We start from the raw sequence: 15,994 nt of genomic DNA, 5'->3' as shown, positions 1-15,994 counted from the left end.
AACTTTATTTCTACACCTTTCAGCAAAGTAGCTCTTCCACACACCCAGAGGCATAAGCCAGGTGCTGAGAAACAGAGAGGGGGAGGGGTGTGACCCCCAGAGTGTAATCTTACCCCTGACATTGTTAGTGTCCTTAGACTCATCTCAGTCTTCTCCTAAGCATCTGCTATGGACCAGCCCTTAGACCAACTGTCTTAATAAATGGTTTCTCTAGCCAGCCAGAAGTAAAGATTACTAACAAACACAGACAACTGCTATTCATGATCCTTCTGAGTCTAAGCTATGTCAACCATCAGTTTGGGATGCCCACCCTTCCCTTTTCTTCTGAAGAAAGCTAAACTCAATAAATACTAGGTTAACCTTTGTCAGTCTTATCCCATCTAACATATCACAAGTAATACAGGGGCCAGAAAGATGGCTCAGTGGGTAAGAGTACTTGTGCAAGCACGATGACCTGAGCATGTACCTGTAACCCCTACATTTGGTGAGCAGAGACAGGATTTGGGAGCTCTGGGTCAAGCAGTCCAGGCTCGTTAGTGGTTCTGTCTTGAGAGTAAAGAAGAAAAGGGAAAAAAGGAGACAGATAATCAACATCCTCTTCTGCTCTCTGCATGTATTCTGCACTTGCTAATCTCCCTCTCTCTGCCTCTATCTGTCTGTCTGTCTCTTTCTCTCTATATATAAATTATATATACATATACACACACAAATATATATCAAACACACATGCATACACCACATACACATGCCAAGAAGTAAAATAGTGTATTAGTATGAATATAATTAGTACCTCATAAAAATAGTGTTTATTGTATAAGCTTAAAAACAAATATATTAAGGGGAAAACAGATAAATCTTTGTTTTCCTGCCACCAGGAAATAGCCACTATTAATCTTTTAACCTGATTTTCAATGCTCTTAATATCTCATCTTTGGAAAGTTTAATAACTTTGTAGCTATTTTCCCATTTTGAATGTTTTTGGCTCTTCTTTCCCTTATTATAAATAAAATTGTAAGTCATGGACAAGTTAAAGTTAGAATCTGAAAGAAAATTATTAGATAATTACACACAAATATAAAATATTTTGACATGCCTTGGCAATATTTGGATGTACAATACTAAAAGAGCTTTTTAGTTTGTATCTTTATTAATACTCTATTTTTATTTTGATTCTCAAAGTAGTACATAAATGCTCACATAAATATGAAAATGAGGTAAAGTTACAAGTAGACACATGGTATAAGGTTGTCTAACATTGATGAATAATTTACTTTCAATGAGAAATGCAAGTACCACCTGGGTCTGATAGCATAGGATGATAATCCCAGTTAGGCTACGATCAAGGCCAAGCTGGGCTAGAGAGTAATATTCTGTCTCAAAACAAAAGATTTTTAAAAGAGGGCTAGGGCTGTAGTTCGGCTCAGTGATAGAAGGCTTACCTAACATGTCTGGGTGTGGTGAGGGGAGAAGATATGGTTCTTCTGAGTTTTATGGGGTTTAATTTTGGTTTTGGTTTTTATCTTTTTGGCTGGAGTTTTTTGGGACAGTCTTACTCTCTAAGATGGGCAGCCTAGAACTTGCAGCTATCCTTCTGTCTCAGCCTCCTGGATGCTAGGACTACAGGAGTAAGCAACTGTGCCTAGAGGAAACGATGCACTTTGACTCTAAGTGTCGTGCACTCATAGCGTGCTATCAGACACAGAACAGGGCAGGATCACAGGAAAGTAAGCCCAGATGCATTTGAACTTGAAGTGTGTGAAGCTTTCCTCCTCTTCAGGGGCAGTGCCAATTGAGTGGGCTAAGATGGACACACACAGAATGATAACAAAATATCAATGACAACCATGGTTAAATGACATTGTCACTCAGATTTCCATGGTGTCCATTAAAGTGGCCACAGGACAAGCTGATTGCATCTGCCCTATTTCTGCTTCACTGATCTTATGCACAAGTCAGATCCCAGAACTCAGAGTAGCCCACTGGCTTACTTATCTTCCTTCAGAGTGAGTTGTATCCCTATAAAATAGTAAACGATTTAGAGAGGAACACAATTATCAAAATCAGTAAGTATTCACATGAAAAGCAAGTAGAGGAAGAAGCCAGACAGAAAGGTAAGTAGTTACCACATCACTACTATGCCCATTACTGCATCTCCATGGCTTGTAAGCAGCTGCAATGGGCACTGAAGACACCAGGCCCACAGTTCTACCTGAGAGCAACTTTGTGAACTTTCTATTTTCTATGTTCTATAACAGTTAATTCAACTTTTCAATGTAAAGACCCTAGAAGAAGAGCAACCCATGTCCTGAAATTTCTGAGAGCCAATTACAGGGAGGTAGGAGGTAGACACCCCCAAGTTTGTGTCTAAAGAACAAGATGAGTAAAGGAATAAGATAAGGGCAGGGCAGGGAAAAGAGGAGAAGGGAAGAGAAGGGAAGGGAAAGTGCAGGGCATGGCAGGGAAGGGAAGGGAGGGGAAGGGAGGGGAGGGAGGGGAGGGAGGGGAAGGGAAGGGAAGGGAGGGGAAGAGAAGGAAGGGAGGGGAAGGGAAGGGGGGAAGGGTGGGAAGGGAGGGGAAGGGAGGGGAAGGGAAGGGAGGGGAAAGGAAGGAAAGGAAAGGGAGGGGAAGGGAAGGGAGGGGAAGGAAAGGGAGCGGAAGGGAGGGGAAGGGAAGGAAGAGAAGGAGGAGGCAGGAAAAGGGGGAGATAAGCAAGCTTGCTTTTGACAACTGAACACTCCTATGTATCCTCTGAAACATTATAAGAAAGCCTGTAGATAAATGAGTACTTCCATTTATTCCTCCCAAATATAATTGAAGTACACAAAAGAAAGTGCAAATGGATTCAGGGCTCCATTTGCCTTGGAGTGTGAGGAGATTAATAAAACACTTTATCCAGAGAAAAAGATTCAAACTGGACCTCCATTTAAGAAGTTAATTTATGTGGTCCCTCATACAAGTTAAGCAGCACAGACTATCACAGCAGGCACAGAACAACAGATCTTGAACCCTGCTGTGTTTTGTTCACAAAGGCAAGCTAAGCTATTCCTAACAGGAAAGAAAACACAGGGTCGGGCCATTAAACTGGGATCATTTTGCCATACTGTGCAGCCCTGAATGCATCAATTGCTGTTCCAAACAGGATTAGAGAAGTGATTTGCTTTAACTATGGTTGGGAGAAAAATGCTTATGTCTTCTCAGAATTCTCAGACTGATATTAACTAATACACTGCCAGGCAAGACAGAGTACCCAGGAAACTTTCAAGAATTTTATTTTATTTGGTAAAGTCTGAATCTGTATAAATAGTATCTGGACAAGGTAACCCATACAAATAGCCAAGTTTAGGGACATCCAACTAGACACTCAATGTCATTATAGATTAAATGAAGCACCCGGTGACCAACTTCTGTGCAGTTCCTACAGCCAGAACCCAGTAGAATCCAAGAGCATTTAGTTCAATAATCTGAATGGGCATTTAGAGACAGCTTTGGCTGCATTTATTATTTGATCAGTATAAATGCAAACTCTCATCTATTTTTTTTCCTGAAGTAAAGAAGTACCGTGTAAAAGAAAATAAAAGTACTCAAAGGCAGACATTGTTTGTGTAGATCTCTTTCCCAGGGTTCCACTGGGGAAATGGGAGTTCAGTTTTGGCCAGTGTGAAAAGACCCAAGGGATGGAAGTCGTGAGGTTTGGCATCCCAACTCCAAGGATTTGTGGTTTACGTATTTGGTAGAAATGGTCAACATCCCTTGGGCTTATCAACAACTGTTGTCACCCCATTATCAATATCAAGGGTTGGAATTTATAAAGCCAAAAGTTAGCTTGGAGATGCTTAATAGTTACAAGAAAAAAAAAAAAAGCCTTTTCCAATTCCTGTTCTGAAAAACTGGCATGTTAGTCTAGAAGAGGCATATTGGAAGGCATATTGAAATCATGAAAATCATAACTTGGGAGCTACCATCATTGATATCTGCCACACTGAAAACAAGGACACCCAAATGGAACATTTTTAGTTGTAGACAAGCCAAGATATTAAAATAAGCATGTTTATAGAGACAGAACTATTTATAGAGAAAACAGTTGTAGATGATACTGAGGTACTTCTAACAATATCAGTAGAAACACAGATGTCATATGGTACAATGCATGTGTCCATGATCTCATCAGACAAGAGAGCTAAAGACACAGCAGCTGGTCTGCTTCCCTTCACCCACAGAACAAACTTCTGGGTTTGCATAGAACTCACTATAACCAGTGGGTAATGTCAACACTACCTGAAAGACATCTCTCAAAAAAGTGAACCCTGCACCTTCACTTTGTTGGCATTCAGGCTCCATTTCTAACTATTTGGAGCAGGTGAATCCCAGAAATGCAGACTGGCTATTGAGGTGCTGGGAGTGTCACATGCCTGTTGGGTTCTTTTGTCAGTTCTGCTTAGCTGTTAGGCTTGAGTTAGGATGCCAAACCATATGCATGGTCCCAGACCTTGCACATAAATGCTCCCTTGATCAGCTTTGGGGTGTCAGGGACCACATTAAACACTTGTTGGAACTCTATATGCCTTAAGTGCTGTGCATATGCTACCACTGCTAGACAGAGATAGAGGAATCAGGTATGTAGCAAAACTAGAGAAGCAGTCTGATATTCTCATTTAGTACAATGAGCTGAAGGAACCTAGAGAGCTTTGATAACTTGTCTGCTGCCATAGATGGATGAAGTCTAGGAAGAAAACCAGTGCATCCCTTTGCTGGTCCAGCTACAAATCAGCACATCCAAAGCAGCAGAGGCTTATAAGACCCTCTTCCTTCTAGCAAAGATGTCACTGATATAACTCTAGGGAGAGTGAGGAAAATGAATGGAGATGGGCAGGGGGTGGTGGTGGTGGTGGTTAGATAGAGCGGATACCCCAGTCAATGGGATACTGCCCTCTCAGCCCTGCAGCCAAGATAACTGGTTTTAAAGACAAAGTGTCTTTCCAGAGACATAAGAATTTTTTTTTTTTTTACAGAAACTGTCCCCAGGATTATGAAACCATTTGAAACAGTATTCTTCATGTGGTTTTAAAGGTATGCATTGTAAGAATGTGATGCTAGGATCCAGCTGCTGTACAGGCCACAGTTCCTTGCAGCAACCCCCATTTTTTACAGATATTCAGGCACACTACTAAGTCTCTGCTCTCCTGGTAAATACCAGGAAACTTGCCCAGGGCCAAGGTCTCTCACCTGGAAAGGTGAGTTTACACTAAAGAGATACTGATGGCCATGTTTCTGCTCCCAACCACACTTCCTTGCCTCCTGCCTGGGAACCAGAGAGACTGGCTGTAGGTTTGTGTTATGATACCACCCACCCCATGCCCAGTAAGGTGTAAGAAGAGACCTCGTTCTGCCACTTGAACTCTGATTCCTCTCTTCAGAGAGCCTTCCATGTTGTCTTGTCTCCGGTGCTGGGGCATAAACTCTCTGCAGAGCAGCCATCAAGCTGTTACCTCTTTCTCTGTTAATGGTCATTAACTTTTCTAATAAAGTCCTCACTGGACAAGATTCCATCCGGGTCTCATCTTGAACCTCACCATACAAAACCTTTTAAGTACCTCCTCTGTTTTAGTAGGCAAAAACAGACAGCAAGCTTAGAGTAAGAGGCAGAACTCTTCCTGCTAGCTAGACAGGACTACAGAAGAAGGCCTTTGGACTGTCTGCCCTCTGCTGAAGACAGGGGAGGAACTGAACACTCAACTCAGGAAGCTTCCTTGACTCGGTCCTAGGATCACAGTAGCATGGACCATGCGATGAGAGTTAGTAAACAACAGCAGAAGGAATGAGTGTCATGCAGTAAGCGCCATGGAGAAATCACAGAGCCCACAGCCCTGGCAATATTGTTCCTACTGTTGTCTGACTCACTTTGTTTGGAGTTTGTTTTAAAATCCCATGGCTGATAGCACCTCCCGTTCTTGATGAATCTTCTACAAGAATGCTTTTGTATTTGGACCAGTGGAATTGACTAAATGCCAGTATGGTCTATTTCTGATTTGTTACGTCTCTTTCTAAAATAAGATTTTTTTTTTCAAAAATGTGAGCAATTAAGAAAGCATGTCCTATCAAAGACATCAAGCTTTTCAAACAACCTGGATTCTGCCCATGAATTTACTCTGGAAGCTGTTGATATCCTGGATTACTTGAACTTTTAATGAAGTATACAGTCATTGTGTGATGGCACTGAAGTGTAATCAAACACTGCTGTGAGCCAAGTCACACACTAGCATGTTTCACCTTGTTTAGATATCTCAGATATATCTGAGTAATTGTGTAATGATTTCTAGACCTCCAGTCATCCATATGGTCTGAACAGACTGTCTTTGTACAACAGTTGTGTGCTATCTTGATGAGGTGGACCCGAAGCATCCTGAACTCACATGGAAGTCTCAAGATGCCGCCTCAGTTTCATGCAGGCACTATACCTTAACTTGTGAAATGAAACTACCACACATCTGGTCCCCAGAAACTGCTATGCCTTCCATAAGGCTAGCTTATGTCTGTGAAGAACATGAGAATAACGTGGCAGGCATGGTGTGACATTTTTTAAAAATACCATAACTGTCCTTAGGATACAGCAGCATGCCAAGGGAACAACAAGGCAAAGCCATCACTGAAACCACATGGACTCTGTCTGGACAGAGGACATTCTAGATGGTGGGAGGGGATTGTCTCAGCTACACAATGAAGACCAGTGAAAGGATCTAGCCCTTGTTCTGGACTCGAATATTCTCTGGATATTATGGGTCATAGACAAGAAAAGGAACTACTTTTGAGATTATTATTGTTATTTTATGTGTATGTGTGTTTTGCATACATGAATGTCTAGTGTGTCATACTCATGCAGTGCCAGCGACAGCCAGAAGAAAGTATCACATCTCCCAGAACTGGCGTTAAAGATGGCTATTTGTCTCCATGTAGAATCTGGGAATTGAACCTGGGTCCTCTGGAAGAGCAGCCAGTTCTTTTAAACCTCTGAGCAATTTCTCTAGCCCAGAAACTAATTTTGTAATTAATGACACACATGGGCATTTCAGGATTCAGTCAATGGTTCAGAATTTAAACTTGGTCACTAAGCTTACAAACTATATGCATTATCTTTCTCCCTGGGAGATAAATTATCCCAGGAAAGCCTGGAATGCTGGTTTTGAACCTAACTTACTCCTGACCTACATTATTTAGGAAAACGCTTAGGTATGGATTCACTCTTTAGCCTGATCATGAGAGGGTTCTTCAGTATGACTAACGTGGGAGTGGGGAGGTGGGGGTGAGCACCGGTGGAGGGATTCTATGATCCCCTCCCCTCCTACTTTCAGCTTCCAAAGTCACAGGAGGGGACCCTTTCACTGGTCATGAACCAAGTCAAATGCGCAGCACCATGGACATGCACGACAGTGAATTGTGGGGATGACTCAGATGTGACAGAAAAGAGATTACCTTTTGAGCCTGAGGGAGCTGAAAAAAATGGGGAGAAAGACAAACAAAAAGAAAACAAAGCGTTATATACAAAGTTAACTATAAAACATCATTGTGTTGCCACTGGCAACTGCAAAAACCAAAACAAGGAAGGAAATGAAGGAAATAAAATCAATCTCAGGCCCCTTTCAAGTATATACCCTTGAACTGATTATTCAGCATGTTGTCCAAATTTGTGGCACTAACAGACACTTTGGGAGTTTTGCAGTAGTCTTTTGCACACAACCAAAACAGTGTAGTAACCTCCTGAAACACTGGGCCTGCAGTGCTTCAGTCCAAGATAGTCTCAGACACAGCTTCATGCCCAACTCCTTCCTCACACAGGCCACAGACCCCACAGGCTGGGAGTTCTCCCCAGGGGAAAGGCTTTGGGGAGGTGGCTGTAACAACTGTAAGTGGTAAAAAGACAGAGAAGAAGAGCTGTTGCCCTCAAGTGGGTAGAGGATAGATATGCTGGGAAACACTCAACTGCAGGATAACCCTGTGCATAGGTGACACATGAGAACCCACTACAGAGACATACCCAGCCCATTGTTCAACAGGACCAAAGGAGAACTTTTTGTTGCCTTTATTGGTGGTTAAGGAAGCACAAAACCAATTTATAAATGTAAATTAAAGCATGTATGTGTAAAAATAGTCAGTCAATCCATAAAACACACACAACAGCATTGCCTATGGTACCAGTAAGGAACTGAAGGGTATAGGTATGCAGAAAAAAAAGGAACCAATGTATGAGTTGCATTTGTCTAATGTTGCATGTCAAAACTCTGGTTTCATGTCACTGCGCAGTGGCTGCCATTTTATGTGTAGTGCTGTGAAAAGCATGTTCCTAGTTTGGGGTGGGATTAACATTATCCCTGTAGTCAATACTCTATCTAGGAATCACATCACTAGGAAGACTCAGCTTTTCACCCTGTTTTCACTAACAGTTTTTCAAGTGTGAAACTGCCACCATCCATTGCAGTTAAGCCCTTTGTCTACTTAATCCCAGTAAATTTCAGTGAGCCAATGCCAAGTACCTCCAATTGACAGGTGAAAATCAAGTGGAAAGTGGAGGTGTTCCATGGATCGTGGATTGTAGCTAGGGGGCTGCTCTGTCTCAACCCACAATGAATAAAGACCTTTAAGGCTTTTGAATTGTGCCTGCAGAGCCTTTATTAATTCTCTAGATTAAACCCAAAAGTTGTAAAAGATGCAAGATGATGCAATGAGACCCACCAGCTAGGGTCTTGGGTTAGCATTCTGCCTTTCTGCTGTTTTACACCTTGGGAAGGAAGTTGTTCTGTGTATATTAACATCGGGATTCCCACCACAATATCCCCAGTCCCAGGTTCTAGCTAATCCATCTGTGGATGGATCTCAGACAAGGGAAGAAGGGGTAAAGCCAAATGACTTGGATTTTAGACATCTCCACAGACTCTTCTTTCAGACTGTCGTCCCCATTTAAGAAGAGAACACAACTGCATCTGGGTTCTACTTTGACTCAGTGTTTATGTATGGTGTTTGCTCCTTTTTCCAACAGATAACAGTTGAGAGGGCTCCATGGATAAGTTAGTTGCTGATCTCACTCTCCAGGAAGGGCATTTATGGTAGCCTTTCCACGGAAGCTCAAATTGTTAGTTGGCGGCAGTCATGTAGTTCTCTAGACCTTTCTTTATGTTCAATTTTATCTTCAAACCAATATTGGCTCCCTCTTTTATGTTCTCTCTCTCTCCTGTCTTCTATTCCTAACCAGGTTCAATCTTCCTGGTCACACATGTTTCCTTTCCTCCTCCTCGTTTTCTCCTACTTCTCTCTCCATTAGCCCATTCGCTTCCCCCCCCACTTCCTCTGTGCTCTGGGGGGGACTTGTCCCTTCCCGGTTCTGTGAGGGACTTTATATGAATCTCTTAGAACACATCTTGTATCCTAGTTGCTCTGGTGGTGTGAATTATAGGCTGGTAATCCTTTGCTCTATGTCTAAAATCCATATATGAGTGAGTACATACTGTGTTCCTCTTTTTGTGACTGGGTTACCTCATTCAGGATGGTTTCTTCAAGTGCCATCCACTTGCCTGCGAATTTCAAGATACCATTATTTTTTTTTTCTGCAGAGTAGTATTCCATTGTGTAAATGTGCCACATCTTCATTAACCATTCTTCAATTGAGGGGCATCTAGGTTGCTTCCAGTTTCTTGCTATTACCAATAGTGCTGCTATGAACATAGTTGAACAGATGTCTTTGTTGCATGGATGTGGATCATTTGGGTATATGCCTAAGAGGGGGATTGCTGGGTCCTGTGGTAAACTAATTCCCATTTTCCTGAGGAACCGCCATACTGAACCCAGATGTAGATGGAGAGGACAAGACCAGGCAGCAGAAACACATAGAGACAACTTACCTGAACAAGGAGGAGCTAACGGGCCACCAGACTGATATCTGGGAAGCCAGCATGGGACTGACTCAGGCCCCCCTGAATATGGGTCTCAGCCAGAAGGACTGAGCAGTCTAAGGGACCTCAGACAATGGAGCCAGGATGTATCCCTGGTGCACAAAAGGACCTTGCGAACACATCCCCCCATGGAGGAATAACTGCCTTAATCTAGAGACAGGAGAGAAGCCCTAGTCCCTACTTCACATGACCTGTCAGATCTACATGACCCCAACTGGATGGCATTTCCCTACATATGGAATTGAGGTGGGGGGATGGGAGGGTAGGGTGTTTAGAGTACATGTGAGAGGGCAGAGAGGGTAAAAGGGAGGGAAGGAGGGAGGGAGGGAGGGAGGGAGGGAGAGAGAGGGAATTGGGATCGACATGTAAAATAATAAATTAAATAAAAAAATGCTTTGACTCCAAAATTTAAGTTCAAGGACAAGTTACTGGGGGAAAAGGATTTCTATTTTTGTTTCCACAGAAAATGAAAAGATGTGGATTCCTTCCAGACTAATGTGGTTTGATCAAGGCAGACCGCCTGAAACAGAGTACCAGGTGATTCTACATTCAAAACAGCTGGACAAAGCAACCTTACCGACTACAGCCAGGATTTCTTCATCTTCTTCGAATCCCCCATGACAGTGTCCCTTACCAGCAGGAATTTATATTTTCTATAAATGTTTGTTTTCATTGAAATGGACTTTATATATATATATATATATATATATATATATATATATATATATGAAGAAGAGAACACAAGAATGTGTTTGTGATTCCTTCCTTCTCAGTAGGGCTATAGCTAAGAAGACAAAGCTTACAAGAGCTCAGAAAAAAAAAGTGTATCAGGAGGGGTATGCAAGCAAGGCGATGCCTTGAGTTCATTCTCCAGGACTCACTTGGTAGAAGGCAAAACATTACTGGTCTTCTGACTTTTAGACACATGTCATGGCCCACCTACCCACCCCTTACACCCACACAAATAAAATAAGTATCAAACACCTTTCATGCAATGGGAAAGAAGCCTGGGACACACAAACACTGGGCTGAAAGTCCTTTGCATTTGTGTTTTGCCATGAAATGCACAGAGGCCAGAGAAAACAAAGATCCACACCAAGTCCCACAGAGACTTCAGAGTTCATTGACAGGAGCTGCTCTTTGTTCTTTCATGGAGTTTCATTTGGGTTAGACAGGAAACAAAACTCAGAAAGAGTCATCCACTTAAGCATATGAAAAGAAACGCTGGGAAGGAAAATAAGAGACTAGGCCTTTTGTGGTGATGTCCTCAGTTTAAGAGTAGCCTCAAACTCTCCACAAAACATGAACTTCCCTCAAGAACTAACTCATGAGAACAAAGAGCTGCTTTCCCATTGGAGTTTTGGGCTAACATAAATTACAGCTTATCCTGCCCTAAGCAGGTAGGCCCCCACCAAGGAGCTTTAGAATAGAACATGACAGATTTAGATCAACTCTTCTGCATCCACAGATGTTATGAGTGGGTGTGGGCACCTCCCAACCATCAGTCACCCAGCATTCATGAGTAACATGCAGAGCCCAGAACTGAGAACCAGATCAGTGGAATACTCGATCTACCTTAGTTTCTTATTGGACACCCAAGGTCAGTGGTACTTGGTCTTTGGTTACTGGGTTCATAAATTAAAGAAAAGGGGGTTGGTCAGAAGGTGGTTGGAGGATGGCTTGGGTTTAACCCAAGAACAACTCTAATTGCCTAGTTTAGGACTGTCTGCTGGCAGTGTTAGGAAGGACTCTGATAGAGCAGGACAGTGGTGGTGCAAACCTTTAACTTAATGGGAGGCAGGTGGGTCTCTGTGAATTCAAGGCCAGCCTGGTCTAGCATAGCAAGTTCCAGGACAGCCCAGGCTACACAGAGAAAACCTGTCTGAAACAAACAAACAAACAAAGGGACTCTTTGTCTCAGGTCCATTGGAAAGAATATCATGCTCCATTAGCATACCATACTATAGGCTAAGATCAGGGAAATGGTCCTGCACAGGATGACTTCTTAAGGTCTCATTTTACTCTTTCTTATCAGTTCTGAGCAATTAACAACTGTTAGGTAGGTTATCTATTTTACACCCCTTTCTCTTGCTAGGTCCCCTTTGGGTAGTAGAGATATGACCTAGCCTGTGCATACACATCTGACATTTTTGCCCTGTGACTAGTACCTCATTGTAAAATCAGAAGCTTCATTGTTAGATATACCCAGGGTTGAAACTGGGCTAAGAATATCTAAGAAAACCGCCTTTAATCTTGCCACCACTGTATGCTAATAAACCAAGATGATATCTTTCAAGAGAAAAAAAAAAAACATTTTCTTCTAGGACAGACAGGATACTTGTATCACGTATACATACTTCTGTATATTTGCCGTAGTCTTCCTGCCTTGAAATGTACACAAGGAAAATCTAGAAGTATCTTTCTCATAGGTTCACAGGGAGACTTGACTCTCTTTTCACACTGTGGAGGATTTTTTCCCCAAAGCCACCTTGTTGAACATGGCTCCCTGTGGGCCTGCCTGTTACTGGGAAAAATTGGATGCATGAAGGACACTGGAACAGAGAAGACTCGGATCATGTCTACCAGGAGAGAATGAAGTAAGGAGAAGAGGATGGTAAAGAATAAGTGACAGCAGTAATAGTGACATTTTCCAGGGATCAGGTGCTTGGCTAAATGCCAGGCAAATCTCTTTTCTTCTTCATGTGGGTCAGATATTAATATCAGTTTCCGTTCATAGATTGGGAACAACCCAGGATTTAGAATTGTCAAACACCTCCCCAATGTCACTGTTCTGGTTTCTACTCTGCTACTCTGATAAAATACCCTAACCAAAAGCAAGTTAGGGATTATTACATTTTACAGGTTAGAGTCCATCATTGATAAAAGTCAGAAAAAAACTCAAGCAGAAACTTGAAGCAGAAGCTAATGGGAAACATTGCTGACTTACTCAGGGTCCAGCTTAGCTAGTTCTCTTAAACAGCTAAGAACCACCTGTCCAGGGAATGGCATCACCCATAATGGATTGGGCTGTCCTCTCCTATGTCAGTTAGCAATCAAGACGTGCCCTACGGGCATTCCCACAGGTCAATCTGATATGAGAAACACCTAAGACAAAAACAAAAATACTACTCCTTTCTTAGATGCATCTAGGCTGTGTCAAGTTAGTAACACACTCAAGTTCAGAGCTTAGGATGTCTCCCAAACTTTGATACAACCACCGTGTTTACAGCAGTTTCTCATGAAGATTAAAAAGAACTAGCACCCACCCAATTGCCTGAAGGCTTTGGGGACCTTGTGTACCATGACACTCTAACATCAGCCATTTGAAGAAAGGGGAATGAGAAATCTTGGCCCCATTCCCTAAGGTATGGAGTCCACCAATCTCTTCAGCATAGTTGGGTATTTGGTGCATGATAGGTAGTACTTGCCTTCTATTGTCACAGACATTCACATTTCCCCTTTCCTCATCCTAGAGCCCTTCCTCACACCCTATGTCCTGAGGCTAGAGAATACATGTGCCTCAACTCAAAAGTCTTAGGAAGTTCATGAAATTGACAAAGTCCTTATGTTTTCTCTCTAAAGTTATGGAAGTTGTAAAGAGCTGCTGTAGAGAGAAGGCACTTCTCTGACCTGTCAAACTGCCTACAAGTTATACAGAGTCCTCCAAGGCTACAGCTTTTGTCAGTCTTCACCCATGCTGGGGCAGGCATTTTTTTTTTCTTTTTTTGTGATGCAGCTGCCTTTATGTTACCCATGATTTAGAAGTAACTCAAATAGCCTCATGAGTTCTACAAGTTGGAATCTATTGTGATGGTTAGTTAGGTCTGTCCTTGATTCCATATCTGGGAGATGCATATGTTTGTTGTCATCTCTCTAAGAATAGTGATACACTGACAATCATGTGTCACTGATTCAAGGAAGCATTCTAACCTCTCATATCCCACCTGTTCATCATTTAACACTCTACATAATGTAGATAATCCACATTGCCAGTGAAATAACTACCATTTCAATTTTAGCAACAGAATTCCAAATTTTAGCCAGACTTTGTGACCCTGGTATAGACAGATGTGGCTAAGTGAATTCAGCTATGGCCATTGAGGTATGCCTTAATGTGTCGTTTTAAAGACTGGCTGGTCACGTCTTAGTCTCAGAAAGGTAGATGTGATAGCTAGAGACTTTCTTGAGCTTATGATAGGATACCGTGAATAGCAATAATGATCTGGTTATTACTGCTGTGGCATGCTAGCCACTATTCAAAGTGTCTCACTTCTGTTTACTAACTAGAAACTTATTAGACAATCTGTGTTATAACTCCAGTCAAAGAATGAAACTACAAGGTTACACAGACAAAGAACAGCACAGACAGTCTGCTGGCTAGCTTTTTGTTTTGTTTTTGTTTGTTTTGTCAGCTTGACACAAGCTAGAGTCGTCTGGGAAGAGGAACCTCAGTTTTGAAAATTCCTCCATCCTGATTGCTTCTTGGCAAGTCTATAAGGCTTGGTTAATAGTTGCTGTTGATAGAGCCAGCACACAGAGGCAGCCCTACCTCTTGGCAGGGGTCCCAGGTTCTATAAGGAAGTAGGCTGAGCAAGTCATGGTGAGCAATCCAGTAAGCAGCATTCCTTCACAGACTCTGCTTCAGTTTATCCTTCAAGCTTTGTGTTTTGAGTTACTGCCCTTACTTCCCTAAATGATGGACTCAAAGTACAAGCTGAAGGAAACCCTTTCTCCCAAGTTGCTTTTGGCCATAGTGTTTGTCACAAGTGTTTGTCCTAAGATAGACAGGTGCTGAGGAGATCACTGAGATAGTCCCTGACAGACAGAGAAGGGACCTGGGTGGAAGCTGAACCTGGATGCCACTGGTGGAAGAGGAAGGCACTAGTAGCCTGTGAGACATGAGAACCAACCCCAAGAACTTCAGCACCAGAGATCTGGCCCCACTCCTCATCTGCCATGTGGCAGTGTGGGTGGGGGAGAGGTGCCCTCTCCCCAACTTCTCTATGCCTGAGGTGGGGAGGGAGCTGGCTCTGAGGTCATGAGAGTGGGAGAGCAGCTTCTGGCCTGCACCAGCTGTAGCACTCAGGAGAGCAGGCCCTGCACCTCGCCTGGGCAGCACAGTAGAACCAATCCTGTTGGCTGATGGGAGATGTCATTTTGTAAATATGTTTCTCTTGTTGGTTAATGAATAAAGCCCTGTTGGCAAATAGGAAAGCAAGATAGGTGGGGCTAGGAGACAAGGAGGATTCGAGGAGAGGTAAGAGGAGATTCAAGATGTAGGGATTTGAGAAGAAAGTCCTGACACTCTCTCCGGTAAGATAAGATCACGTGGAAATACTTAGACTGATAGGAATGGGTTAATATTTAAGACAAAGCTAGCCAATAAGAAACGCTAATAATTGGTCAACAGCTTTATATCTAATACAGTGTCTCTGTGTGTTCTTTGGGGCTGGTGCAGCAGTGAGACCAGGCTGGTGGGAAAGCTGCTGGCAACAGCAATGAGGGTGAGCAAGCCCCAGAGTTGTGAGGATGGGAGAGCTGTCCCCACCCCTCATCTGTCATGTGGCAGCATGGGTAGAGGAGAGTCCCCCCTCACTCCTTGCTCCCTGCCACACGTGTGGCAGAGAGCTGACCCTCCCCCTCACCAGCTGCAGCATTCCCAGAAAGTGAGCCTTGCACCTCACCTGGGCAGCATAGCACAGCTGACCCTACTGACGGGTACCAGTGAACTGACCTCACAATATGAATGTGGAGATCTGCAACATAGTAGAGTGTGTGGGGGAGATGCCCCTCGCTGTTGTTTGTGATGGGTAGGAGAGCTAGCCCTAAGGTCATAAGAGGTGGAGAGCTGCTACCCTCACCAGCTGCTTCACTCAGGAAGGTGGCCCCTACACCTCACCTGGGCAACACAGTAGGACTTAGCTGGCTGGCTAACCAACCCTGCAAGGGTTATGAGTTGGCCCACCCCAACATCCACCCCATCTATGATTTGTGGGAGCACATGAAGGGCCCATCCTGCAGACCCAAAGCTGCAGGATCTCCATAGCACACAGAAA

The 15,994-nt window shown here is 43.1% G+C and overlaps 1 protein-coding gene across 2 annotated transcripts in view; it reads right to left on the bottom strand.

Moving 5' to 3' along the window:
- Nucleotides 1-15,994, bottom strand: part of LOC127236843 (voltage-dependent calcium channel subunit alpha-2/delta-3) — a 775,613-nt gene that overhangs the window by 167,864 nt on the left and 591,755 nt on the right. The window contains exon 14 of one of the 2 annotated variants that reach the window (XM_051204755.1): nt 7,468-7,485. The exons of the other annotated variant lie outside the window; for it this stretch is intronic. Within the exon in view, the coding sequence (XP_051060712.1) occupies nt 7,468-7,485 (18 nt within the window). The remainder of the gene's footprint in view (nt 1-7,467; nt 7,486-15,994) is intronic. 2 annotated transcript variants of the gene reach the window in all.

Source organism: Phodopus roborovskii, unplaced genomic scaffold, assembly GCF_943737965.1.
Source record: "Phodopus roborovskii unplaced genomic scaffold, PHOROB, whole genome shotgun sequence".
Lineage (NCBI taxonomy): Eukaryota > Metazoa > Chordata > Mammalia > Rodentia > Cricetidae > Phodopus > Phodopus roborovskii.
The sequence above is the reverse complement of the archived record's forward strand: the minus strand, read 5'-3'. Positions and strand labels throughout refer to the sequence as shown.